This window comes from Nannospalax galili, unplaced genomic scaffold (genome assembly GCF_000622305.1).
Source record: "Nannospalax galili isolate Female #2095 unplaced genomic scaffold, S.galili_v1.0 scaffold589, whole genome shotgun sequence".
In the NCBI taxonomy this organism is placed as follows: Eukaryota; Metazoa; Chordata; class Mammalia; order Rodentia; family Spalacidae; genus Nannospalax; species Nannospalax galili.
In genome coordinates, this window is record NW_008360324.1 from 2539870 (window position 1) to 2567017 (window position 27148).

General features: G+C 50.0%; 2 protein-coding genes across 4 annotated transcripts in view; one reads left to right on the plus strand and one right to left on the minus strand.

Annotated features, from left to right (window-relative positions):
• Window positions 1-8764, plus strand: part of Tnfrsf1a (TNF receptor superfamily member 1A) — a 15566-nt gene extending 6802 nt beyond the window's left edge. Inside the window, exons 2-10 of the mRNA XM_008825433.3 lie at window positions 1933-2086; window positions 2297-2425; window positions 2721-2870; window positions 3093-3171; window positions 6735-6805; window positions 6910-7023; window positions 7297-7325; window positions 7505-7799; window positions 7905-8764. Coding sequence (XP_008823655.1) covers window positions 1933-2086; window positions 2297-2425; window positions 2721-2870; window positions 3093-3171; window positions 6735-6805; window positions 6910-7023; window positions 7297-7325; window positions 7505-7799; window positions 7905-8197 — 1314 coding nt within the window. The 3' untranslated portion in view covers window positions 8198-8764. The remainder of the gene's footprint in view (window positions 1-1932; window positions 2087-2296; window positions 2426-2720; window positions 2871-3092; window positions 3172-6734; window positions 6806-6909; window positions 7024-7296; window positions 7326-7504; window positions 7800-7904) is intronic.
• Window positions 8600-27148, minus strand: Plekhg6 (pleckstrin homology and RhoGEF domain containing G6). Of its 3 annotated transcripts, none has more exons than XM_029559803.1 (16): window positions 27062-27148; window positions 25362-25575; window positions 24022-24177; window positions 22129-22296; window positions 21216-21311; window positions 20934-20984; window positions 20433-20582; window positions 19298-19408; window positions 19002-19151; window positions 18683-18787; window positions 18224-18343; window positions 17400-17532; window positions 17197-17312; window positions 10844-10989; window positions 9290-9964; window positions 8600-9117 (listed from the first exon to the last, which is right to left on the minus strand). In XM_029559803.1, exons 2-16 carry the CDS (start codon window positions 25497-25499, stop codon window positions 9108-9110), a joined length of 2325 nt encoding a protein of 774 aa, XP_029415663.1. In that variant the 5' UTR covers window positions 25500-25575; window positions 27062-27148; the 3' UTR covers window positions 8600-9107. The 3 variants fall into 3 exon arrangements, with proteins under 3 accessions (XP_029415663.1, XP_017651652.2, XP_029415664.1); XM_017796163.2 differs by having other exon boundaries at window positions 18650-18787; XM_029559804.1 differs by lacking the exons at window positions 24022-24177; window positions 25362-25575; window positions 27062-27148 and having other exon boundaries at window positions 18650-18787; window positions 21216-21345; window positions 22129-22205.

Sequence of the window (27148 nt, forward strand, 5' to 3'; positions counted from 1 at the left end):
GCTACAAACTGTCCTTAACTCCAGTTCCAGGGGAATCTGAAGCCCTCTTCTGACCTCCGTGGCATTGCACAACACGGGTGCACTCACATTTCATGCAGGCAATACTACACACATACACATAAAATAAAAATAATAAATAAAATTAAAAAAAAAAAAAGAATGAAGGCTCAGGAAAAACCCAAAGTTGGAAGAGCTCAGAGAGTAAAGTCTAAGTTGAAGCTAAACTGACTCCTGGCTTGGCCTACTCCAGACTGAAGCTGTGTACATACAGGAGAATCATTTTGTGGGCTTTGCCAAGACTATGAAACCTGCCTTCCAGAATGCCCTGCTCTGTCAAGGGCTTTGGGACTCCTGGTACATCCTCAGTTCCTGACATGCTGTTCATCTGAGTCTGATCATCAACTCTGACCAGCTCTAGCTATGTGAAACCTGCATGGCTTTGCCCACTCCTGTCCCTACCTAAACCTTCTTACCTGCCTACCATACCCCTGATCCTTGGACTTTTGCTTTGATATCCCCATCCCAGCCTGGGATATATGTATAAATTTAGCTGTGGGAGGAATGGATAGGTTGCTGAGCAAGACTTGAAATAAATATATAAAAGAATTCTTGTCTGAGTGTTTGGCTCAGGGCCTGTGTAATGCCCTTGGTTTCATCCCTAGCAACACACACACACATACACACATACACACACACACACAGACAGACAGACAGATCTTCTTTTTGTTTCTGTGGTATCACTTGCCTCTATCCCCATCTGATATTCTCTCTCTCTCTCTCTCTCTCTCTCTCTCTCTCTCTCTCTCTCTCTGTAGTCATACCTGGGTGTATAGATGTGTATTGAGGTCAGAGGTCAACCTTAGGTAGGATCCTCAGGTGCTGTTCACTTTGTTTGTAGTTTTTAAAAATTTTTATTATTTTTATTTAATGAGTGTTTTGCCTGCATATATGTCAGTGCATCCATGCGTACAACGCCTGAGGAAGCCAGAAAAGGGTGTCAGATCGTCTGGAACTGGAGTTATAGATGGTTGTTAGCCACCACGTGGATGCTGGGAACTGAACCTAGGTCCTCTGGAAGAGCAGTGAGTGCCTTTAACTACGGAACCATCTCTCCAGCCCCTCCACCTTGTTTTTTGATCTTTCACTGGGACCTGGGGCTGGACGATTCAGCTAGGCTGACTGGCCAGAGAACTCCAGGGATCTGCCTGTCTCTGCCTCCCCATCACTGGGATTACAAGTGCATGCCACCATGCCTGGCTTTTTATGTAGGTGCTGGGGAGGGATTGATCTCAGGTTCTTTTGTTTGCACAGCAAGCACTTTACTGAGCCATCACCCCAGCATCCATCCCACCCTACCCCAATCTGATTTTTTTTTTCAAAATAGTTTTTATCAGTATAACAAAATTCAGAAAGGTTTGCAGATCCTAATGGCTCACCTCTGAATGTCTATGAATGGACACACTGTGAAGCTTGCAACCAAATACAGAAATGCCTCCCTGATCTTTAGGACTGCTTGTTGGAAGAAGGAGCCGTAACTGAAGCAATCCACTCTTTCTGGCTCTGAATGCATTCCCTGGGTGGGGCAGGAAGGTTGTAGTGCAATGGTACTGAGTGAGTCTCTGAGTTCTACCCCCAGCTCTGCAGCCCACAACAGCAATAACTAAACATTCTTTGACCATCTTCCTTCTGGTCAGCTCTGTGAGCTGTTTCGGGGAACTGACAAGGATAATACAGCTGGGGCTTGGAACCTAGTCATCAAGTTGATGAAACAGATGCTAGCATCTGGAACAAGCAGAGATCAAGTAAATACTTGGTGGCCTGCATGGTGACCTCTCTGTCTAAAGGAGAATGCTTCAGGAGTAATGTGAGCTGGGGAGGATTTCAATTTGCTGCCCTGATGGCCTCCCCTCTCTTTCTCTGATTCCTCCCTAGGTGCTCCTGGCTCTGTTAGTGGTGATATACCCCTCAGGGGTCACTGGACTGGTTCCTTCCGGTGGGGATCGGGAGAAGAGGGATAGTTTATGTCCACCCGGAAAATACACCCATCCTCTGAATAATTCCGTCTGCTGTACTAAGTGCCACAAAGGTAGGAGAAAGAGAGAGCCATGAGTTCCCTTGAGACTCCCTTCACTGGTTGGAGATGTTCTAGAATTTAGGTCCCTGGGAGTCCCCTAACTCTGCTCTCTCCTGGTCTTGGGTTTTGCCCTTCCTTCTGTCTACTAGAGAACTCAAGGAAGGTCTTGGCTGGACTCCCAAGCCTGGAGTTCCTTTCTTCAGCTCTCGACCCCATTCGTAGGAACCTACTTGTATGATGATTGTCCAGGCCCAGGCCAGGAAACGGTCTGCAAAGAATGTGGAAAAGGCACCTTTACCGCTTCCCAGAACCACCTCAAATTTTGCCTCAGTTGCAAGTCATGTCGGAAAGGCAAGCCTTGGGAGTGGGCAGGACTCTAGCATGTGCATGGTCTGAAAAGGAATGTACACGTGTGAGTGAGTGTGTGTGTGTGTGTGTGTGTGTGTGTGCGCGCGCGCATGCTTTTGGGGGTGGCAACTCTGTGCTGGTGGATATAGGTGGGGATACACATGACATGCAGGCCTAGGCCTGTGTGTACGTGAGTGTGTATGATGCAAAAACAGATGCACATGGTGGGGGTGGGGGTTGTCGGGATTTTCATGGAAAAAGGATGCAAGACTCATGCCCCATTTCCTTCCTTCTTCAGAAATGTTCCAGGTGGAGATTTCTCCTTGCAGAGTGGACAAGGATACCGTGTGTGGCTGTAGGGAGAATCAGTTCCAGCACTACTTGAGTGATAATCTTTTCGAGTGCATGGACTGCAGCCTCTGCCTCAATGGCACCGTGAATATCCACTGTGAGCACCACTCACCTGAACCCAGACTCTCTCCCCTCCCTGGGAAAAGCCCATATCTCCGGAGGAAGGTTTTCACCTTTTTGCACCCCTTCTCCATCTCTTCTTCCCATTCCCCAGCCTGTGGCCCCGAGCTCCTGTCTGGCACCTCCACCTGCCCCTTTTCTTCCCTCTGGTCCTCAGTACAGGCGGGCTTCCTTTAGCTGTGCTGTCTTCTCCTCACAGGTCAGGAGAAACAGAACACCGTGTGTACCTGCCATGCAGGGTTCTTTCTAAGCAACAACAAGTGCATCTCTTGTGATCAGTGAGTACCCACCAGCTGCTACAGATGAATGGGGACCTGGGAACTGGGGTGGATAGGAAGCTATGGATGAGTGCCCCTAGCAGAGTAGCAGGGACACCCAGAGTGTTCATGGTTTCTACAGTTGGCTGAGTGGGAGATTCTACATCAAATCAGGTAGTTCTTCCCCTTCCTTGAACATGTTCCTCAAATGTTAAGTCTTGCTGGGAGTGGTGGGGTAAGCCTTTAATCCTAGCACTTGGGAGGCAGAGGCAGGCAGAGCTCAAGGAGTTCAAGGCCTGCCTGGTCTGATCTGCATGTCAAGTTCCAGGCCAGAGAAATCACATAAAGGTAGAAGGAGAGAAACTATTCCATAAAGTTCTTCTCTGACCTCCACACATGGGCCATGGTATGCAGACCTATACATGTACGATCACACACACACACACACACACACACACACACACACACACACAGGTTTTCAGACTCTTGGACAGTGGGATCCACAGTAGTTCACCAATTCTAGAATGTATGCCTTTATGCCTGTGAAATCAGACTGCACTTTACAATTGATTATGTACCCAGCACCAACATGGTGGCTAATGACCACTTGTAACTACAGTTCTGGGGGAATCAGATGCCTTCTTCTGACCTCTGCTGGCACTGCATGACATGGGTGCACTTACACATGCACATGCAGGCTCATACACATAAAATAAAAAATATATTTTGACAATTGATTATGTGTGGCAAATGATTATCATGGTAACAATTGGCAGCTTTGAGTACATGTATGTGTGTGTATAAAGAACAGTACCTTTTGCTTGTTTGCTTTGCTTTTTTTTTTTTTTTTGGTCCTTTTGAGACAGGGTCTCCCTGTAGCCCCAGCTGGCTTGGAACTCACTATGTAGACCAGGCTGGCTTCGAACTCATAGAGATCTGCCTGCCTCTGCCTCCCGAGTGCTGGGACTAAAAGTGTGTACTACTATGCCTGGCTCTGCTTTTGTTTTTTGAAACAAGATTTTACCATGTAGCCCACGTTGTCCTTGAATTATAAATCTTCCTGCTTGAGCCTCCCTAGTACTGGGATCAGAGGTGAGCACCACTGTGACCTTACTGTTGATGATATCTTAACTTTGATGCACATGTCAATATGGTATTTCCCTCCAAGATGTCTTGACAGCCTTCCTCACTCCTGTGGTTCCACATAGGTTGTTTTTATACACTTGCTTGTAAAGAAGTAACTCAGCGTGTCATAGTTGAATTGACCTGAATTTAAATTCCAGCCAACCTATTTACTGTCTGTAAATCTCGTAAGTCTTACTTTTCTTAACCGTTAAGGTAAAGAGGGTGAAGCTGGAAGTGTGGTTCAATGGTAGATCACTTATCTAGTATATGTGATGCTCTGGGTTGGCTTCCCAGGACTGCAAACCAAACCCCAGAAAATCAGTAGACTCAACAACCTATAACAGCACCTGACACAAAGCTGCTTCCTTTCTGTTTTCCCCACTTGTTTCATCTCAGAAGAGCTCATACACCCATCCCATGTGGGTTTTCATCTTGAGCTGCTGAGGTAGACAAAATGCCTTTCTCTGTTACCAGATTTCTATTGAGAACTCCCATTCTCAAGTTCCTCTGGGTCTCCCAATGTAGTTGTCTCACTCCGCACCGTGTTGTGGCAGCTCTCAACATGTTAGGAGTTTCTATGGAGGGCTCTTGGGCTGCCCCAGTGTTAAGCAAAAACCTGTCGTGCCCGCATGACTTATCCTCTCTAAAGCCAGGTGCTAAAACCGTAATGTCATCTAAGAAAAAGTTCTTCAGCCTCTTGTGTTAGTCAGCTTTCTGGGCCTGTGACAAATATCTAAGTTAATCAACCTAAAACGAGGAAGGGTTTTTTTGTTTCTGTTTTTTTGTGTGTTTTTTTTTTTTTTTTTTTTCTGTCTCATGGCTTCAGAAGTTTTACTTCATGATGTTTGGAATTTGTTGTTTATTATTATTATTTTAATATTATATGTGTATGAGGTATTGCCTGCATGTGTGTAAATGTACCCGTGTCGTGCAATGCCTGTGGAGGTTAGAAGAGGGCATCGGATCCCCTGGAACTGGAGTTCAGACAGTTGTTAGCTGCCATGTGGGTGCTGGGAATCAAACTCAGGTCCTCTACAAGAGCAGTCAGTGCTCTTAACCCGAGGACCATCTCTCCAGCCCTGGGCTTTGTTGTTTTTGAGCCTGTGGTGAGGCAGAGCATCATGGTCAGAGCACATGGTGGAGCACAGTTGGTTACTTCATAGGCAGTTACTCTTGCCTATGCCTCCTGAGAGGCAGAGGGAAAGGAGGTGGGGGTGGGGTCAAGGACATGCCCCCAGTGACCTAACTTCCTCCACTAGACTCCCCCTCCCAAAAGTTCCACCACCTCCCAGTAGACTTCAACATGTGGACCCTGGGAGGACATTCCAGATTCAAGCCATAAGTCTCTCTGTGCTACAAGCCCATCAGCAAAAACAGTGATAAACTATCAGTTCACCAACAGCTACAATCTACCAAGCACTTCCTATGTCATGGCTAAGTACTTAATCCTAAATCCTAAGAGGGGAGAGAGGAGTGAGGGGAGAGCTGGGGGGAGTGAGGGGAGAGGGGGAGCTCCATGAGGACACCGAGGTGTGGAAGTGAAATGGCTTCTTTATGTCACATCACTAGCCAATGACTGGGATGGAATTTATACAGTGATCTTGACTGCTTTTAAATTGATTTTATTATTGATTTTGGAGCCCAGGCCTTTTGCACGATAGGCATGTGTTTTACCACTGAGGTATAATCTCAGCCCTGTGACCATTTTTAAACTTATCAACACAGCTCTTCCTCTTCCTTCTTCCCTCCTTCCCTCTTTCCTTCCTTCCTTGACAAGGTCTCCTGTTGCCCAGGCTGAACTTGAACTTGCTATGTAGCCCAGGACGACCTCGAACTAATCCTCTTGCTTCCATCTCCCAAGTGCTGACATTACTGATTCTCAACACAGCCTTTGTAAGAATCCCCCTCTTTTTTGAGACAGGGTCTCCTTGTAGCTCCAGCTGTCCTGGAACTCACTATGTAGACCAGGCTTGCCTTGAAGTCACAGAGATCCTCCTGCCTCAGCCTCCTGAGTGCTGGGATTAAAGGCATGCACCACTACCCTGTCCAGCCTCCAACACCCCTTCTAATTGTAAAATTAAATGGTTCCATGATTATTTCATCTACATCAGCTCTTGTGTTTTTACATTTTATTTATTTTTATTTTATGTATATGAGTGTTTTGCCTGCATGTATGTTAAGTGTACCCATGTCATGTAATGCCTGATCTCCCTGGAACTGGAGTTAGGGACTGTTGTTAGCCACCATGTGGTGCTGGGATCCGAACTTTGTTCCTCTACAAGAGCAGCCAGTGCTGAGCCATCTCTCCAGCCCTGTATCAGTTCTCAAGATAAGTTAAATTCCATTATATTAGGAGACAGCAAAACAATTATAAAGCAAAGAATTTCTGATAATCTTTCTGTATTTTTTCTGTATTCCTCTAGTGGGAGGCCGCTATTCACCAGTGTTGTCTCTTTCAGGTGTAAGGAAAACCAGGAGTGTATGAAGTTGTGCCTGCTTCCACTTCAAAATAAAGGCACTCCAGACTCAGGTGAGGAAAAATGGCCTAGGGTCCATGCTCACTGGCTGGCTACCTAGGCCATGCACACCCCATCTCTGTGGCCTCCCTCTGAGCATCCTACACTTTGTCTACAGGTACCACAGTGCTGTTGCCCCTGGTGATCTTCCTTGGTCTTTGCCTTTTATCTTTCATCTTCATCAGTTTAATGTGCCGATATCGCCGGTGGAAATCCAAGCTCTACTCCATCAGTGAGTGGGGCCTTTGGGAGGGTAAAGGTGGGGATATGGGAGGTGGTTGGGTAGGTAGGATGGAGGGAGAGGAGTGACTCCTTTGTTCAGGGTTGAGGACTCTGGGCAGGGGGTGGTCCTGGATGGTGAGTGGGAAGTCATATTGCATTAGTAATTCTCTTGTCCCTGGGGCCACATAGGCCCTGAGGCATGACACCACAAGTCCCCAAGGCCAGGGTGCATAGGTTGAGAGGGAAGTGAAATTTATGATGCTTTTTTTTTTCTCTCTCTCAGTTTGTGGGAAAGCAGCATCTGTGAAAGAGGTAAGAGGAAGCCAGAGACCTACCCCTGCTTCCCTGACTGTCCCTTTCCAATTCTTAATTCCAAAATTACCTGGAATGGGTTGGCAGGGTACTGGGGGGAGGCTCCATTCCTATAAAGAATGAAGCGGGTGGGACTCTTTTTTTCCTTTGTCCACTAAAGTGGGTGTCTTCTCTTTCAGGGGGATGTTGAAGGAATTGTTACTAAGCCTCTAACCACAGCCCCTGCCCCAGCTTTCAGCCCCACCCCAGCCTTTAGCCCCACCCCAGCCTTCAGTCCCATCTCTAGTACCCACCTCACTTCCAGCCCCACCTTCAACCCCAGTGACTGGCCCAACTTCAGGGTTGTGTCACCTCTCAGGGACCTGTCCCCAACCCAATGTGCTGACCCTATCCTCTACCCATCCCTGGCCTCCATGCCAGCCCCTGCAGCTGTTCAGCAGTGGGAAGACAGCTCCCATCCTCGGCGTCCTGATGGTGAGTTTGGGTTCCCTGGCAGGGCATTACTCCTGGTGGGAGCTGGGCAGGGTGGAGGGTGCAATGATGGGGCTCCTGCTGGAGACGCACCATCCTTGTCCTTAGCTGCAGACCCCGTCACGCTGTACACGGTGGTGGACCACGTGCCCCCATCTCGCTGGAAGGAGTTCATGCGGCGCCTAGGATTGAACGAGCACGAGATCGAGCGGCTGGAACTGCAGAACATTCGCTGCCTGCGCGAGGCGCACTACAGTATGCTGGAGGCCTGGCGGCGGCGGACGCCACGACACGAGGCCACGCTGGACCTGTTGGGCCGAGTGCTCTGCGACATGGACCTGTTCGGCTGCCTGGATGAAATCCAGGAGGCGCTGGGAAGCCCCGCGCCCCACCTCGCGTGATGAGGCCACACCCCCCCGGCCACCGGGATGGACTTGCTCTGGAGGCTGCTGCTTCCCCTCCAGGCATCCCTGAAGGTCGGTCCTGCAAGATGCCCTGCAACCTCCTCTTTGGATAAGGGAAAGGAAGGACCTTGGAGGGGCAGGCTCGAGCTGGCAGCAACTTCCTTGGTGCTACCCACTCGTTGTACATAGCTTTTTCTCAGCTGCAGAGGACCGCTCCTGAGCCAGCAGGGCGGCGAGAATGTGCCATCTGTCTGCTTGCTGTTGGCTGAGCAACAGAGCAGGTGGTTGTGAAGGAAAGGGACACTATACCTCATGTTTGTTTGGGGTGCAGTAGGGCCCAGCCAAGGCTGGTGGTTCAGGGGCCCTTGGTTGGTACCTGGACCTTTTTCACAGTAAATAAGCAATCTTTGTATCAATTATATTACACTAATGGAAACTCAGCCACCCTCTGCTTGGACAAACACAGCTCAGCTGTCCAAGGCAGGGGCAAACACGGAACAATGGGGTCTCCCATGAATTTTTGTAAATACACTAAAACCCTGAAATTAAAACGCTGGTTCTGGAGAGAGTGGTCTGTGGATAATCCAGAGAGGCTGGGCAAAGACACTAGGACCTGAAGGGTGGGATGCCAGCTGACATATGCATTGTGATTCCCTGGTCTCTTTTTCCCCCCTCATCTAGTGCTGACCAAACAGTCTTGTTTCTGAATAATTTTATATGGGGTTCAGGAGTGTGTCTATGATACATAAATTTACAGTTCTTGACCTCCAGAATCCACAGAGCAGGAGGCAGGTGCCTAGGTCAGGCTTCTTGGTGGGAAGAGTAGTTCTTGAGGTAGAGTCCAGGAACCGGGTAGTGACCAGCACTCTTGGGGAGACAGTTCCTCTGAGAGACTTGCCAAAGATCCTCACACTTCTCTGTAAAGGAAGTAGACAGGTACATTAGGCCAAGGTCAACGCGAGAGTGGGGTGACTGTGGAGGCTGAGCCCCCGCTCCTGCATTGGTCCCTGCTCTGCACTGCTGTCCTTTTATGCTGCCTCTCCCCTATCCATACCACCCTTCTCTTTGTAGCTTCCCTTGGGCACTTACGATGTGGACAGAGGGGTATCCAGCTGTATGAAGTGGGGTCCCCGCATCCTTTGCAGCTGGGCTTGAGTCAGCTTCCGAGGCCTGCCATTCCTGGGCTCTGAAGTTCCCTCAATCCTTTGACTGGCCAGCTCTTCCCTGATCTCCCTGAGCATGTCCTCAGCCCTCAGGTGGCGGCGGGGTCTCAGGGAGACAGACCCCTCATCTTCCTCTGAGGACTCCCAGGGGCTCTCCCCGGCAGAGTCAGTATGGGTGGGTGAGTGGGGGAGCTGGCCCCGAAGTTGGGCCCTGTGTAGCGTTTCTACCACCACATTTCCTGGTGCCAAAGTCTCATCTTCTTCCTCAGACCAGGTTGGTGGGTCTCTTCTGGGAAGACTGCCCCCTCTTCGGATCCCTTCTGGCAATTCTGGGGCACTTCGCCGTTGGGGAGCTTGGGGGTCTGGCGGGTTGGGGCGCAAAGGGACGTCTCGGAGTTCCAGGGTAGAGAAGGTGAGGCGAGGGTCCCTTCGAAGAGCCTTGGGGCGGAGCCGGCTCAGGGTGGAATGGGAATCCTTGGGGGAGCTTGGAATCAAAGTGCCATAGCTAAAGTCTGAGGTATCATCTGGTACAGAGGGAGTATCTTCATCCGTATCTTCGGTTACCACTAGGTGGGGGATGATGGTGGTGAACTCAAGAGTCCTATGGTTAAAAGCAAAAAGTTAGGCTTTGATGCTTAGGAGTCAATCAAGTTCAAGCACCAGAAATCTCCCTTATTATTCTATCCAGAAATGCCTCCTCCTCCAAACTTGTTTCCCTGTCTCATTTACAAGACACTGTGATTGTTTCTCCAACCCTCACTGGCTAGAATGTATTCTATGAAAAACCTTGGTTGAGTTGGGCATGTGACACATCTGTAATCCCACCACTTGGAAAGTTGAGGAGGGAGGAATGCCAGGAGTTCAAGGTCAGCCAGGGTTGCATAATGAGACTATGCCTCAACAAACAACAATCAACCAACCAAGTAAGAAAGAGGTTGGGCCTGGAGTGGTGGCATGTGCCTTTAATCCCAACACTTGCAGAGGCAGGTGGATCTCTGTGAGATCGAGGCCAGTCTGGTCTCCATAGTGAGTTCCAGGCCAGCTGGGGTTACAGGGAACCCTGACTTAATTAAAATTAAAAAAATAAAAATAAAAGAGCTTGGGTTTTCTCTAAGCTATTCTATTCAGGGCACCTGGTCCAGACCTCATGTCAGGCAGCTGGTCACATATTTGCTGAATGGATCCAGCGATGGATTCCTCTTTTCTCTACTATTTCATCTTGGGTGACCCTCTTATTCTCCTTGGGGAGTTGAGCTTCATTTCCTTTACCCTGTGTGCACCCGAGCTGGCTGACACTACAAGCTGTCTCACACATCCTTTTACAGGGCGGCTACCCACCCTTTCTACCCCAGCCTGTAGCCTACATTCCTATCCCTACACTAAGTCCCCTAAGGCCGTGTTGCCACACTCAGCCTTTTGAGCTCCTCCTCCTTCCTTCCCACTGGTGGCTCCCCTCTTTTGGTGGCACACTGGGTCTTACCTCCCCTCAGCGCTGCATTGAGAGCCCTCCGGGGAAGGCGTGGAGGGCCTGGTACTCGGGGACTCCAGGTCCTGGTCCCGATAGAGGGCCAGGAGCTCCCTCTTCTGTTGAACATATGCCTCAGTCTTCAGCTTCTGCAGGTTGGCCTGGGGGAGGGACTTTCATTATTATGAGCCTCTCATTTATTGAGCACTTACTGTATGCTGGGCATTGTGTTAAGTGCTTTACCTACACTATCTTCAGTCGTCGTGTTACCCCTCTGAGGCACAGGTGTTTACAATTACTTTCCTACTGAGAAGTGGGTACTTGAAGGTTAAGTGACCATCTGAGGGACACCTCTCACAGGAAGGGAGTATGTTGGTGCCAAGATGTGGTGTCACCGAGTTGCAGAACTGGTACTGTGGGTGCCTGGGGTGAATAACAAGTTCCTTTTCCTTCTCTATGATTTCCCCGATTTCCATGTATCCTGGGAAGCCCTCAGGTGTGCCTCTTCTTTCAGGAAGCCTTCCCTGATTGGGAGAAGGGCGATGTAAGGGCTCTGAACAGCACTGTTTCTTGGGTTGCCCCTTTGAGCACATTGCTCTTCCATCACCTTGGCTTCCGCCCTGAAGGTTGGAGGACCAAGAGGGGAGAGGGTAGGCAGGGGCAGGCTTGTCCTAGGCTGAGGACTCTTCTGTCTTTCAGGAGGAGGTGGAAGTAAAACTGTCCCCAGATAGAAGAGAAGATGACATGTCTGTTCTTTCTTCGGAGCTGTCATACAGAATAAAAGTGACAGCTGAGAGGTGGTTTGCAAAGTACCTCTATGTGCATGGGGTTCTTTGTCACACATCATTGCTCTGCAATGCAGAGGCATGGCCATAAGCCCATTTTACAGATGAGAAGATTAGACTTAGATGCAGCAGCTTGTTGAAGGGAAGTGGGCATGGGCAGGGAGAAGAAAAGCTGGGTGAGAAATTACTGTGAGATGTTAGTATTGGAGGAGGGAGCATAGAGTTGACTCCTGCAGGCAGCATGGGCATTCGTATTCATGGATGTGGCCATGTTGTTATGAAAATACTAAAATGTGGGCTGGAGAGATGGCTTAGTGATTAAAAGCACTGGCTGTTCTTGCAGGGGGTCTGGGTTTAGTTCCCAGCACCTACATGGTGGCTAACAACCATCTGTAACTCCAGTTCCAGGGGGGATCCAATGCCCTCTTCTGGCCTCCATGGGCACTGCATGCAGGCAAAACACACATAAAATAAGCAAAAACAATTTTGAAAGAATCCAAAGGTGCTTCTAAGCTGGTAATGAAATGGCTGTGGCTCAAGTCTTCTATCTCCCTCCCCAGCATCCACATCACCACAGCAACTAAGGGGCTGCATCTGGCTCAGCAGGGGACCTCAAATGCTCCCTCTGCCCCACACAATGCTCTGTTCTGATTCTTTGATGCCAGTCTAGCCTGGTGGTTCTGTCTTAGAACTTTCTCCTTCACTTGAGGAATGTGAGATAGCAGCTCTGAGATGCCCAGGTGTTCCCAAAGCTTCTGTAGGAGCATGAGGGTGGCTGGGTCAGGACAAGACATGTTGGAGGAAGGTTGGACAGGCATAGGAAAATGATATCAGCTTGACAGCTCCAACGCTCCTTTCCCTGGCTTTCCAGTTACTGGGCCAGAATAGGGGATGGAATCTGGGGGCAGGAAACTAACACCAGTGCTGGGTTCCATGTCCCCTCCCTCTTCTCCAGGCCTCATCTCTCAGCTCAGTGTGGGGTAAGGGAAGGAATGAGCTAAAAGAATGGCCATGGGCCTGGCAGCCTGTTTGTTCTGAGGAAATGTCATGTTCTTTGCTCCACATGCCCCAGGTTCAAGTTTGTGATGGGATGCCCAGGCTGCAGTGTGGAAGGAAAGAATGAAACGAAAAAGGAGGGTTCTTTAAGGAACACCTGATGCCAGCATCTCCACTAAACTTGCCCCTCCCCTGGAAGAGCACGAGTGGGGAGCCTCAGGTACCAGGGCACAGGGCTTCCAGTTGCCTCAAAAGCCCAGCATCACCTGGGGGATTTTTCTTGGCTACAGCAAGAGAGTCAAGGCAAGCAGTGTTGGAAAAGCAGAGCCAGAGTGTGACACCCTAAAAACTGAAGAAGGAAGTGGGGCTCCCTGGCAGGATTCTTAAACCTTTATTCCTGTGGAGAAACCCAGAGAGATTTCCTCCTCTCCCTGCAGTCCCTTGGGCACAGCATATTCACCCACTCTCCCAGAAATACTGGATGATCAGGGATCTCTAGATGGCACCTCGACTCTCTAAGCTACCAACACTGAGATTTCTCTGCACCACCTGCCATATATCTCTTTTCTTTCCTTCCTTCCCTTCTCCTCCTCCCCCTCCTCCTCTTTTTTCCCTTCTTCATTTTGTGGTACGGAATCTTGCTATATAGCTCAGGTTTGGAACTTGCTATGTAGCCCAGGCTGGCCTCAACTTTCCAAGTGCTGGGATTACAGGAACACAGTACAACAGCTGGTTTACTTCTTTCTAATAAGCAAAACAATGACATGCGCTTGTGGAGTGCCCTTGACGTATAGGGCCTGTGACAAACTGGTGACATAATTCTCTGCCTGCTAGTTACTGTTATCACAGGCTCCCTAGATAAAAGCCAGGCTTAGAGAGGTGAGTAACTCGCTAAGAACACGGGGTGGGTGCAAGAGCAGTGGGCTCAGGCCTCTTTTCCAGCTCCTGATTATTTTAAACTTACTATATTTATTTTATGTGTGAGTGTTCTGCCTGCATACAGGTAAGTGCACCCTGTGCATACAGTGCCCACATATGCCAGAAGAGGGCATCAGATCCCCTGGAACTGGAGTTACAGACAGTTATTAGCTTCCATGTGGGTGCTGGGGATCAAACCCAGGTCCTCTGGAAGAACAGCAAATGTTCTTAACCGCTGAGCCATCTCTCCAGCCCCCAGATCCTGATTCTTACCCTTCTTCAGTCAGCCCCACTTTTGCTTCTTGGCCTCTACCTCTGAGGGCTCTTTCTGTTCCCTTCACCAGTTCCTTGTCTTCTTCCTAGCTGCCAAGTATGGACACGTGGCAAGATTCAGTCTCTGCCCCCTTGAGAAGCTCAGTTTCTGTTACGGTGTAAGTCACCTTGGTGGACACTCAAGGAAGAAGTCTCACCAGTGTTTCTCACGGGGAGGGAGAGAAAGTCCAATCTCTGGGGAATGCTATAGATGCTCCACCCTCCTCTGGTATGTGAAGAGTGATGGTAGTTCAGCAGAGAGTTCCAGAAGAATTTGGTATGAGACAAGAATAGTGAAATGAATTGCAGTGTTTCAGACTTTGGGTGGTTGGGAGCCTTACTACACAGTTTGCTCATAGAACAGAAGTGACCCTCCATCTGTCAGTCTGAAGAGACTCTCAGGGGCTGTTATTTTGCATATAAACACTAGCAGTTTTTAGTGGCTCCTAGAAATCCCAAAGTTTGAATGTGGGAGAAGTTCTAAGACTGGGACTCAAAGAAGAGGAAAAAATTCAGAGGATGTGGTGGTAAAGAGGCTGAGGTCTGGAGAGGTGACTCAGCTGTTAAGAGCCCTGACTGCTCTTTCAGATGACCTGGGTTTGGTTCCCAGCACCCACATGGCAGCTAACACCCATCTGTAACTCCAATTCCAGGGGATCCAATGCCCTTTTCTGGCCTCCGAAGGCATCGCACGGCATGTGTGCACTTACACATAAAATAAAAAGAAATTTTTTAAAAAGGAGAGAGAAGAAGAGAGAAGGGGAAAAGTCAGATGAGATGAGAAGAGGCTGCAGTCGGTAATGACTCCTCTGTCCTGTGGAGCAAGGGCTCTAGGACCAAACATTTGCTTCTGGTTTCCTCCCCTAGTGCTCTGCAGGCCCCCCTGCCTTCAGGAAAGCTCCATTAATCACTGGGGTGAGTCAGAGCCTATCAGTCCAGCCTCAGAGTACCTGTGCTCAGGTTTGGCAAGATGTGTAGCGAGAAGCCCCTCCCATGCAGAAAGGGTGTTCTGGAGCACAGGGCAGGGCAGGTAAAACACTGCCCCTCACCCTCATACCTCATGTCTCTCCTATTCTAGTCCCATTGGCTTCCTAGGACCCCCCCCAATCTTATTCCCATCTTATTCAGGAAGGCATGCTGCGCAGAGCTGGAGGACACAAATCTTTCAACCTTAGTTCTCTGAGTGCCAGTCCCACGTCCTCATATTCCTAAAGCTTCTAAGATATCTCCATTTGGCTTCAATTTCAAAGTGTTTCTGTTTAAAAGTAAATATTACAGAGCCGGGCATGGTGGTGCACACCTTTGATCCCCTAGCACTTGGGAGGCCAGCCTGGTCTGCATAGCAAGTTCCAGGCCAGCTGGGGCTATAGGGAGACCCTGTTTCAAAAACAAAACAAAAACAAAAACAGAAGTAAATATTACAAGTCTGAGAAGATGGCTTAGAGGGAAAAGTGCTTGCTGTGTAAGCACAAGGTCCTGAGTTTGGGTCTCCAGTACCTATCAGGCATGGGAGCATGCCCCTGTAATCCCAGCACTGAGAGTAGAGACAGGAAGATGGCAAGGGCTTACTGGCCAGTCAGTCTAGCCAAAACGGTAAGCTCCAGGTTTAGTGAAACACCTTGTCTCAGGCTGGATGTGGTGGTACACACCTTTAAATTCCAGTACTCCGTAGGCAGAGGCAGTTGGATCTCTGTGAGTTTGAAGCCAGCCTGGTCTACATAGTAAGTTCCAGGACAGCCAGAGCTACACAGTGAGACCCTGTTTCTAGAACAAACAACAACAAAAAACCCAGAGTGATAAAGGAAGACATGTGAAGTTACCTCTAGCCTCTATACGTGCATGCAAGTACAACCATGCACACACAGGCATACACTACACACACATATGCAAATAACCGAGTTTAAATATTACTACGTGGAGTTGGGGGTGGAGCTCAGGGGTAGAGCACTTGCCTAGCATGGGCAAGACCCTGGGTTTGACCCCCAGCCCTGCTAACAAACAAGACACAAAGAGCCCAACTCAAATCTCCATCTTTCTTTGTCATTCTGCTGCCCTAGTGGGTTGACCGGCAGCCCTGAAAAAGATAGGTCTGAAAACCAACCCTTAGAAGCTAGAAATGTGACCTTGCTTGAGAAAAGACGTTTTAGTGATGTGAAAGGGTCCTCAATTAAGGATCCCAGGACCACACCTTCCTGGATTTTGGGTGGACTCTAAATCTAATGCATGGTGTCTTTCTAAGATAAAGGAAAGACAGACTTAGATACAGGCATACAGAGAGGAAGGCCAGAGATTGGAAGGATGCTGCCCCAGGTCAAGGACCACTAGAGTCATCAGAAGCAGGAAGTCACAGATTCTCCCCCAAAGTCTAGACAGGAAGCTCAGTTCTGTCAGCACTTTGATTTTGAACTTCCAGCTTCCATAGCTGTAAAGGACTGTTTCAGTTTGTTGTTTTGGTTTTGGTTTTGACTATTGTTTTTGTGGATAAATTAATCCCAGGGCGCTGGTCATGGTACTCAAGTACTCCACCACTGAGCTATACCCTAGCACAGTTCCTGTTGTGTTAAGCCACCAAGTTTGTGGTAACTAACACAGTTTTACTGCTATCTCTGCTTTCAAAATTCCTGTTTTCATCACACAAATCTGCTCACGTCACTACCCTGTTGAAAACCTTCACTGGCTCCACTGTGTCTATGGGACAAAGTCCAAGTTCTTAGCATGGTATCCAGAGATGGGCATGATCCTGCAGCGTCTGCCTCCTGTCTGCCCTCGTACTTCATGCCCCTCCCTTCCTGCCTTATTCCCCTGACATACTCCTACATCTCCAACGCTCCACTGCAGCTCTGGTGTGATAGTTACCTGCGCCCCCATCTCCCTTGCACCATCCCTTTCCCAGTGGACAGGTGGGACAGAAGGCATTGTTCCCCTTTCTCATGTTCTCTTCTGCAAACTTGCTTCTAATATTTGTACTCTGATTACTCTAACTGGGCTGCAGGACAGACTCCTGGAGTCAGAATGGTGATTTTACTCTTTTCTGGATTACTGGCACCTAGCCCTGGTGCCAGTACCCAGAAAGTGCCCCATGGGTATATGAGCGGAAGATAGAGTTTAGAAGCTAATTGTTTCAGGGTGGATAAGACATTAGGGTGTGCCATGCCTTGGGCTCTCTCAGTAGCTGGCTTGGTAGCTGGCTACAGGTTTTCTTGGGCTCTGTTCCCCTCTGGAAAGCACCTAGGGTGCTGATGGTTGTCTCTACCTGCACCCAGCCCAGCCTCTCTGCCTTCCTCATCCCCTGTGTGACACCATTCTTAAGCTCCAAGGGTGGGTGCCCACTCCTCCCCAAGCCTGTCTGTCACCTACCTGAGCCCGCTGGGTCTTCTCCAGCCACTGTGTACGATCTGTTGAACTAGGACAATGCACAGTGAAGGCACTGGAGACGCACTGGAACTCTGTGAGGTGGATCATCAGGAAGCTGTCTGCATGAAGAAGAAGCTCTGCTTTAAGGGCTGGGTTTTATCTGACCCCCATTCCCGACCCTTCCTCCTCTGGCAAGAAAGACATACGGGGGTCTCTCAGTGGTCGGCACACAAGCTTCTCCAGCATGAGAGGGGGACGGATGACCTTGGCTCTGTCTGCCTTGCGTTGAGGCTTGGTTACTAGGAGCACATCGGAGAAGAGGAACAGGTACACATCCAGCTGCAGGAAGGAGTACAGGAGAAAGAGGCAGGATCAGCCAGGGCTGGGGGAAGGGCTGGTCAGGGATCCCAACTCGCTAGCAGATGCACAGTAGCACAAGGACAAGTGCAGAGCTGTGGAGAGCTAGAGCTGGGAGGGGGTCAGTTTGGTTCCATATCTCACTTCCTAGGCAGGGAAAGGACTGGTTCAAGGTTATACAAGTAGTCAGTACTCAGCCAGAATTCAGCCAGAAACGTGTTCTCTGACCCTGCCCACCACACTTTCTCCTATTTCCAGTTTGCATGTATATGTACTGTCTGTGGGTGTGCATGTGTGTGTTGGGGGGGGTAGGTAAATAGGCATGTGCATGTGAGTGCAGGTGCCTGCAGGGGCCAGAAGACAGTTTCGTATCCCCTGAAGCTAGAGTTATAGGCAGTTGTAAGCTGCCTGACTATGGGTGCTGGGAACTGAATTCAGGTCCTTTGCAAGAGCAGCAAGAATTCTTATCTACTGAGCCATCTCTCCAGTGCCCATGTCCAGTTTCTTACTGGGATCCTGGGGATTCAAACTTAGGTCCTCATGCTTGTAGAGCAAGCAGTCTTGCCCACGGAGCCATCTCCCAAGCCCACACTGCCTCCTGCCCTGCTCCTCCATGCCTCTATTCCCTTGACTCTGCCTCCCATCTTTTCACTCCTGTGCATGGCTCGCTCACCTTCCCTTCTCGCCCCTCCTTCACTCGCACAGGTCCCTCCAGCAGCAGCTGCCTGGTGTGTTCAGAGGCAACCCCTAGTATGGGGGACATCAGGTCCAGAGTAGAGAACGGGCGCAGGTTCTGAGGGGCACAGAGAGGAAACAGAAAGGGGATCAGGGCACCATGCAGGTATATGCCTCTCCATCCCAGCCCAGGCTGCATCTTGAACTGCCACCAGCATCTCCTCTCTGCCCCTGGAGCCATAGCAAACAGCCCCATCCCAGGGTCTCCTTTTTACTCTTCTCTGTTCCACCCATTGGGCTCTCCCCACAGGAAGGGATGGTGGGCACACCCTGCTGTAGCACTCAGAGAATATTCTGGCTCCTGTCCTTTCCCTGCCAGGCTTCCCCTTCATCCTCTTCCCCTCTGGCCTCGCATTTTCTTCACCTTCTCCACCTCCTCGCTGGAGGGTTCCAGCACCTCATAGGGTCCGATGCGCTGGGATGCAGCCATCAAGCTCTCCTGCTCTTCACCCTGGCGGACCTGCCCATTGATGTGTCGCAGGAAGGACTCCACAGCTACAGTCTTGGGTTGGGACAAGCAGAAGGCAGTGTAGTTCAAACCCTTGCTCTGCATAGCCTACTCACCCAATCAGTGACAGCCACAGCACTCTAAAACACGCCTAGTCACTCAGTGCGATATAAGGAATAAGACTCTCTGGGGACTCTGGAGATTAGTTTTCACCCCTCTCTCATCAGCCCTTCACTCCCAAGGGCCCTGGCCCCACCTAAGCACCTACCATAGCATTCAGGGCCTCTCGGGCTTGGGGCTCAGGGCTCCTCTTGAGTGCAGCCTGGAGCAGCAGTGGGTACTTGGTGATACGCTGGTGGGGTTTGATAAGCAAGTCACTCAGCATCTGCCTCCCTGAGCGTTTGTGGTTCTCACACCACTGCAGGGAATATGGGTAGAAGTCAGGAGTCTCAGGTATTCTCACCCTCCTACCTGTACCTCCAGTGACTACCTCAGCCTTGTACCCAGCTGGAGCCTGGGCATGGCCTATCTGTACAATTCCCCCCTTGTTCTCTGGCACCCCACCTGCACGAAGGTGTGAAACAGAAGGTTTGTGTCTTGCTGCTCCCGGGCATAAGCCATGGTCTGCTTCACTCGCAGACAGTACTTGACGTACGGCTGGAAGCGCTGGCCAAACTGAAGGGACAGATACAGGGCAGGTGGGAGAGAGTCACAAATACTTTGGCTGCACAACACATGGGTAGGTTGAGGAGAGAGTCTCATATAGTCCTTTAGTGAAGCCCTTGCCAGGCTCATCCTAGGATGTCCCCCAAAGCCAGGCCCCTCATTCTGTGCTCCAGGGAGGAGCGATGTGCCCTGAGAAGCAGACCCTGGCTGCTTTTGGAGTTTGTTCTGTCCTTGTCACTGTCTGTGCCTTGTTCTTCTGGACTCATTCCCCTGCCATCAATAATTCAAAGTGTTTTCAGGACACTTTCTATTCAGCTCCTGTTTCTATTACCCAAAGGTTGCTTAGAAGTCCTGCTCTGATGGAAGGGGATGCCAAAAGTCACCAGGAAACTGTTCCCTTACCTTTGCACCCCATCCCAACCACTTCCTGGAGGTCCAATAGTACTGTGGAAGAAAGTATAACCCCAGGCCAGCTCACTTTCTCTTAGTACTTCAAACTCTGAGTACCCCGGTGGCCTTTTATACCCAAGCCTGCAAGTCTTCCAGGCATCCCCGAGCCTTGCTTCATTCTTGCACCCTGCTATTTGCTGATGGGTCTCAAAGAAATAATTAAGATTTTTGCCAAGCGGCACATACTTGTTATCCCAGCTCTTGGGAAGCTGAGGTAGGAGGATTGAGTTTGAGGCTAGTCTCAAAAGAAGGAGGAGGAGGAAGATGAGGAGGAGGAGAAGAAGAGGAAGAAGAGGAAGAATAAGAGGAGGAGAAGGAGGAGGAGGAGGAGGAGGAGGAGGAAGAAGAACAAGGAGGAGGGGAAATAAAGATTGTATAGTTGGTGAGCTCGTCCCTGCCCTCTATGAGGTAATGATATTCCATGTCATGAGGGTCTCCAGAAGACCAAAGAACCTTTGGGACAGATCACACTTGTGGAATAAATGAAGGCAATGAGGTGATATTTTGCACTTGGGGTGGGGTAAACCCCCTCTGATCCCTTTGGGCTGTTCCCATCCTGCCCTTCCTGATCCTCCCAACTCACTGTCAGGAAGCCATTTTGCAAGCTAACAGGGTCCAGAGGCTGGCCAGAGGTGCGAGTCTCCTCCAGGGAGGGTTCCAGCACCTCCTCCCAAAAGCTCCGATGGGCTCGAATCAGGCTGGGGACATTTCCAAACAGGGTCTCAGCTGACACCTGGAGGAATGAGCAGAACTTAGCAGCAGACCTTTGTCTGGTCATTGTCACATAGTGCTGTTAGGGACAGGTGAGGACTTTAAGCTTCAATAACAGTGTTGGGCAGGGAGGGATGAGCCTGACTGTAGCCTGGAAGATCCTAGGGCACATGTCTCTTCACCCCTGTGGCACTTCAGCCTTGAGTCCTGGGAAGCTGAGGGACTGTGGCTTGCTGGGGTCTAGTGCAAACAGGAAGTGTAAAGGGCAGGGGTGTACCAGAAAATGGGGCTGTGGGAATTCAGACTGTGCAGCCTGGAGGGCTCCCTGTGCTGTCCCCCGACCCCCCGCCCCAAGTACCAGGCTCCCACTCACTTCTGTCAGCAGTCCTACCCGCTGCAAGTTCAGTAGACCAGCTGCCAGGAGCTAAAGGCAGGGAGGGAGACAGTGGCTCAGCACCTGACCTCCCTCCTTCAGGGTCCCTCCAACCCCATCCACTTCTGCATCTCTTCCCTGATCCCAAGCAGGTCTCAAATGAAAAAAGTGGTTTAGAGTCCTGCCCCTCCATCCCCACCCTCAGTTCTTCTGCTCTGTGAGAATGGAAATAATAGAAGAGACCCAGGAAGACCAGAGAGAGTGGGATTGAGGGTGGCTCACATCAGTCATGATCTTGAGCTTTCTCACGTAGCTCAGCTCAGTGGTCAGGAGCTCCCACAGTGCCTCCTGCTGGTGGCAAAGCTCCTGGCTCATCTCCTGAGGGGGACAGTGCTGGTTCACTTGGGGAACGCTGACAAGAGCAGGTACCGTTTGTTAAAGTGCTAGATCTGCTCTACAGGTTCTGGTCCCTCTACACATGAACTTTTTAAAATCTTGGGGCTGGAGAGATGGCTCAGTGGTTAAGAGCACTGGTGCTCTTGCAGAAGACTGGGGTTTGAATCTCAGCACCCACATGGTGGCTAACAACCATCCATAACTCTAGTTCCAGGAGATCCGATGACCTCTTCTGTCCTCCATAGGCACTGCACGACATGGGTATACTTACATGTAGGCATAACACTCATACAAAAAAAAAAAAAATTAAATCCTAACACTCCTCCAGTTTGTAGGTGGCTCCATTCCCACTTTCCATATGAAGCAACAGAGGCTCAGAGAGCTTCTCCGTCTTTTAAAAAATTATTTATTCTTATTTTATGTGTAGGAATGTCTTGCCTGCATGTATGTAGGTGCACCACCTGTGTACAATGCCCAAGGAGGCCAGAAGAGGGTGTTGAATCCCCTGGAATTGGAGTTATGGATGGTTGTTAGCCTCTATATGGGTGCTGGGAATCAAATTGGGGTCCTCTGGAAAAGCAGCCAGTACTTTTAACAGCTGAACTATCTCTCCAGCCCTGATCTCTGTCTTAACCAAGGTTATACTAGTAGGGGGAAGAGCTGGGATTTGAGCAAGATAAAAGTTTCTCCAGAGGCCTTTCTCACTAGATCCTGTATCCCAAGGGCTTTGCCTTTTCCGGGGCAGAAGTGAGGTGTGTGTGTGTCACATCTTGGGGATATACAACCATTTCAGGCCCACCTTGTGTCCAGGCACCAGCTCCTTCCAGGACTTCTCAATGGTCAGGCCACTGTCACCACCTTCTCCTATCTCCCAATGTCTCCGGTCCTCAGGGGGAAGGCGGGGTATCCCAAACATGCTGAATGTATGCAGCCTCCTCTCTAGTTGTAGTTGGGCCTTGGTGACTTCCTAAGAGAGCAGAGACACATCCTCAACATCGCGCGCCCAGGCTCTGGAGGTGCTGGGTGTGCACACATGTATACACGTGTCTGGATGGTGTGAATGGAGTCGTAATTACCCAGGAAAGGAGATATACTTTGGTCTGCATAAAGATCCCTGGACAAGGGGACTTGAGCGAGCCTCCCTGACCATAGAGAGATCTAGGGGTCTCCTGATTCAGAACAGGAGTAAGAGTCAGAGTCAGACTTCTCAGAGGGACCTTTAAAAGAAGATTTTTACTTAAAATTTTTTTCTTTTAGCCAGGCGTGGTGGCACATGCCTTTAATCCCAGCACTTGGGAGGCAGAGGCAGGTGGATCTTTGTGAGTTCGAGGCCAGCCTGGTTTACATAGTGAGCCCCAGTTGGCCTGTAACTCACTATATGGACCAGGCTGGCCTTGATCTCACAAAGATCTGCCTGCTTCTGCCTCCCGAGTGCTTGGATTAAAGGTGTGTGCCACCTTGCCCAACTAAACTTTTTTTTTAAATTTATTTTTTAATAGTTTATTTTTATTTTATGTGTATGAATGTATTGCCTACATGTAAGTGCACCCGTGTCATCTCTCCAGCCCCTTAAATTTATTTTTATTTTATGTATATTTTTGTTAGTATGCCACAAGCATGCAATGCCTGTAGAGGCAGGAAGCGGGGTCGGATCCCCTGGAACTGGAGTTAGAACAGTTGTTAGGTGGCATGTAGTAGGTGCTGGGAACTGAACGTGGGTTCTTTGCAAGAGCAGCCAGTGCTCTCAACTGCTGAGCCAACTCTCCAGCCCCTACTATTTTTTTTTTTAAACTTACTTTCTGGTGGTGCTATGGATTGAACCTGGAGCCTTCTGCATGCTGGGCAAGACCTCTACCACTGAGCTACACCCATTCCAGAAGAGCCTTCAAGTAGTAATCAGAACAAAACTTAAGAAAGTATGGTCCCAGGTAACATTCTGACATGTATCCATAAAATAGACAAGCTTCTGTTTGCTTTGTTTTTTTTTTTTTTGAGACAGGGACTCACTATGTAGCCCAAGCTCATCTTGAACTTGCAGCCTTCTTGTCTCAGCCTCCTGTGGGCCATACCACTGTGCTTGGCTTAAAGTGGAGATACTTATGAATCAGCATACCTTAAAATTTATAATTTCTTTTTAGTATCAAAAAGTGTGCCTTCTGAACCTTACTCTACTCTTAACATGGTGTTGGAGGAAAGAAGTGAGATTCACAGCTAGGGTGAAGGATGATGGGGGAGACTTAGGAATAGACGGTAATTTTCAAAAGTTGGAAGTTTTATATTAATAGTCTCTGAATTAGGGGGCTGGAGAGATGGATCAGCAGTTAAGAGCACTGGCTGCTCTTGCAGAAGACCCAGGTTCAAATCCAAGCACCTACATGGCAGCTAACAGTCGTCTGTAACTCTAGTTCCAGGGACCGAATGCCCTCCTCTGCCCTTCTCAGACATTGCATGATACTGGTGCACTTACATACAGGCGGGCATAACATTCATACGCATCAAAAAAAAAATTCTCTGAATCAGCAAGGGATCCAACACATCGACCAAGTAGAGAATTGTCTGTCTTTGGATAGGGGCTTGTCAAGAGAGGCTCCCCTCTCAGAGCTCTCAGTCCAGGGGTTGCTGGGCTTCACTGTCTCTGAAGAGCATTACAATGGGCTGTGATCATAGGGACAGGAGTAGAGGAAACCCTTACCTTTTGTTTGGGGGAGTGTGGTGGGCCAACCGATAAATGGACTCCAAACCTCTTCTCTGACTCTGGTTCTCGTAGCAGCAGAGGGGTCAGACCTCGACCCTGACTAGATCCCTTGGCAAAAGGGACATAGTGCTGGAGGCGACGGAGATTGGGATCCTGAGGGTGGAAAGGACAGGGGAAGTTCTAAGGGTACCAGAAGTACTAGGGAAGTAGTAGGGTTCAAACTTGGCTATGGACATTATCCCTTACTCCTGCAAGTTAGGCTGGCTCTCTGCTCCCATCAAACCAGTTTGGTATGAGTTTCTGCTGCCCTGAGTCACAGGAGTTGCTGCCAGGGAGGCTGAGTTGAGCTGGGCAGGGGCATGCCTGCCTGGCTCCTGAGGGAGCCTGGGGGTAGAAGCTGGGGCCTCCTGCAGAGCAGGTGCACAGGCAAACACATGCCTGGACTCTGTGGTGGGTACCCAGCATCTGCCCACATAAATACATGCCCTCTGTGCAGGGCACTCACAGGGACAGTGCATGATATATGCTGTATTCTGAGTTCTTCCCCTTTGATCAGCTAGCCTCCCTCATCCACAGGAATAAGAGCTCATACAGGTGCAGCCTCCTCCCTGGGGACTGCAGTCAGTGTCCTATGCCACCAGGAGTGGCTGCCTTTCTGTGAGGTCGAAGCCATAGCCACAAGTCTCCTCCCAGGGCAGGCCTGGTCACATTCCTTGTCTGCCTTGGCCTGAATTACTCCATATACTTCCTTGTGTCCCTTCCCGCTCTCTGCTTGGGAGAGTCTCCATCTCCAGGGGTGGAATCCTCTAGGGAGGCAGGGGATACCCCCAGTCATAATTAGAACTGTTCTTAAGGTAGAGGAAGCACTGAGGGGAGGGACAACCAAAGCCCTGGCTTCCACACCCCTTTCCTCCACCAGGCTTGGAGGTGGGTCAGGCAGGTAGAGCCAGAGGCAGGTCCAAGGCACTTCTCGACTTCTGGGTGGGTAGAATGGTGACGCTCTGAACCTTTGCTCTTCTTCAGTCTGGACTTAGCACGTCTCAGCGAGCCCTTGATGCCAACTCCTCCAAGACTCCGAGGTGCCTTTTCCCACAGCTGTGGGCGTGGTTTCTCAGGGCTCTCTGCCTCTCCCACCCTACTGTCTGGGGCTGGGTGTGAAAGTCCTGGGATCCTGGCCTGGGCACTGCCCTCCTCTCCCCTGCAGCCCCGGAAAGCAGAGGAGGGTAAGGGACAAGAATAGAAGCAGCCTATGAAACTGTAAGGGGACAGACTTCAAAGCCTGGGTGTCCTCCCTCCTGCTCCACCCAGATCACCTTCTGGGCACAGCCTGGACTCACCAACACCAGGCCTCCTCGGGGATAGAGAGTCCCAACAGTGCTCTGGGCAGAAGTCCGATGACGACCCCCATAAGCTTCAATTCGGGAAGCAACCAGACCTTGAAGTGGGCCCTCATTTGGAGGACCAAAGGTCTGCATCTCTTCTCTTGAGTTACCTCCAAAGGTTCATAGCTCCAATGTCCAAGAGAAAGGGATCATCCCTTTTTCTGTAAGACTGAAAGGCCAGGCTGGATTAGTGGTAGCAACATGTTGGAGAACAAAAAAGGGGGACAAGAAGATGGAGTGGGGAAGGAGAGGCCAAAGGTATAATCACTTGGGTGAGAGGCATGGGTGTCTTATCTATAACTTTGTCAGGGTAGAATAGATCCAGGTGTATGCTGGGTAGGCTCTTCTGCCTCAAATTTGGGTAATGTTCCCATACTGACTTCAAAGGATGCTGTAGGTTTTTTTTTTGGTCTTTTTGAGACAGGGTCTCCCTGTAGCGCCAGCTGTCGTAGAACTCACTATGTAGACCAGGCTGGCCTTGAACTCAGAGAGATCCACCTGCCTCTGCTCCCAAGTACTGGGATTAAAGGCGTGCATCACCACGCCCGGCCTGGATGCTGTAGTTTTAAGAGTAGCTGGAAGCAAAGGTCACAGAAAATCTCTGGAGCTCTGGATATCCCCAGTTAGTAAGGTTTCCACATATACCTAGACACATGCCCCCTTTCCTGTACTAGCCTGGATCAAACTCCGGGGAAGCTCTGGTTGGGGAGAGGCAGAGCTGGTTAGAGACTATCAAGTGGGTCATTCATGTAGGAACAGCCTATGGGTTAAGGATGGGTTTTATTTTTGCTCCTGTTTTGATTTTGTTTTGATGAGACAGGGTCTCATTATGTAGCCCAGGCCATATAACCCAGCCTAAGTTGGTCCCAACCCTGGATTCCCCTGCCTCAACTTCTGGCATTCTGTGATCACAGGTATGTTCCATCATATTTGACAATTTTGATGTTTTTAAATAGTTGAAAAAAGTAAAAAAGAAAAATAATGTTGGAGGAGTGTCAATCACTCGAGATTCACACCGATTACATAACTTCTAGTTGCAATGGAGCACAACAGGCCACGAGTCTACAATATGTATTTTCTGTTCCCTTTACTGGGAAATCTGCACGCCCCTTACTTAGACACTCCTGGCCACACACGTCAGTGAGGTAGGGACAGCTGTCAGGTAGGGTCTTTTGAGATCAGCCCAGCAAAAGCAGTTCTGGGTTTCCCACTAAATTTAGTTCTGCCCAGTCTCTGGGGGCTCCACTCTGGAGCTGTAAACCAGGGAACTCTCTCCCCTTTCCTAAACCTGGGTGGAAGACCCACCCTTTCTAGTAGGCAGGGCCTTGGAGGGGAGAGGCCTTTTAAGGGGAGGTGGGCTTAAAAACAGGTGCTGGTCTCCCACCAGGTGAGCCTGAGGCCCCTCCCCTTACTTCCTTGATTTATGAGCAGAGGACGCTGTTCATTACGTCTCTAGCCCCCGGCTAATAGCTCTCACTCTGAGGTTTTGTCTCTCTCTCCCCTTCCACCTTGCCCTCCCCACGGTCACCTCCACCCCCATCCCTTTCCAGCCCCCGCTTTCCTCCCTCCCTCTTACCCTGCCCCCGCCACCCAGCGACCCCGTTCCCAGCTGGCTGTCCCCTGCGCGCCCCGCCCCTCGCCCGTCCAGCGCTCACCTGTGCGCACAGGTGTCTCGGTGCCAGCTGCCTTCGTTGCCCGGCCCGGTCCGCGGGGCTCCGGCGGCCCGTTGTCAACAGCCTCGG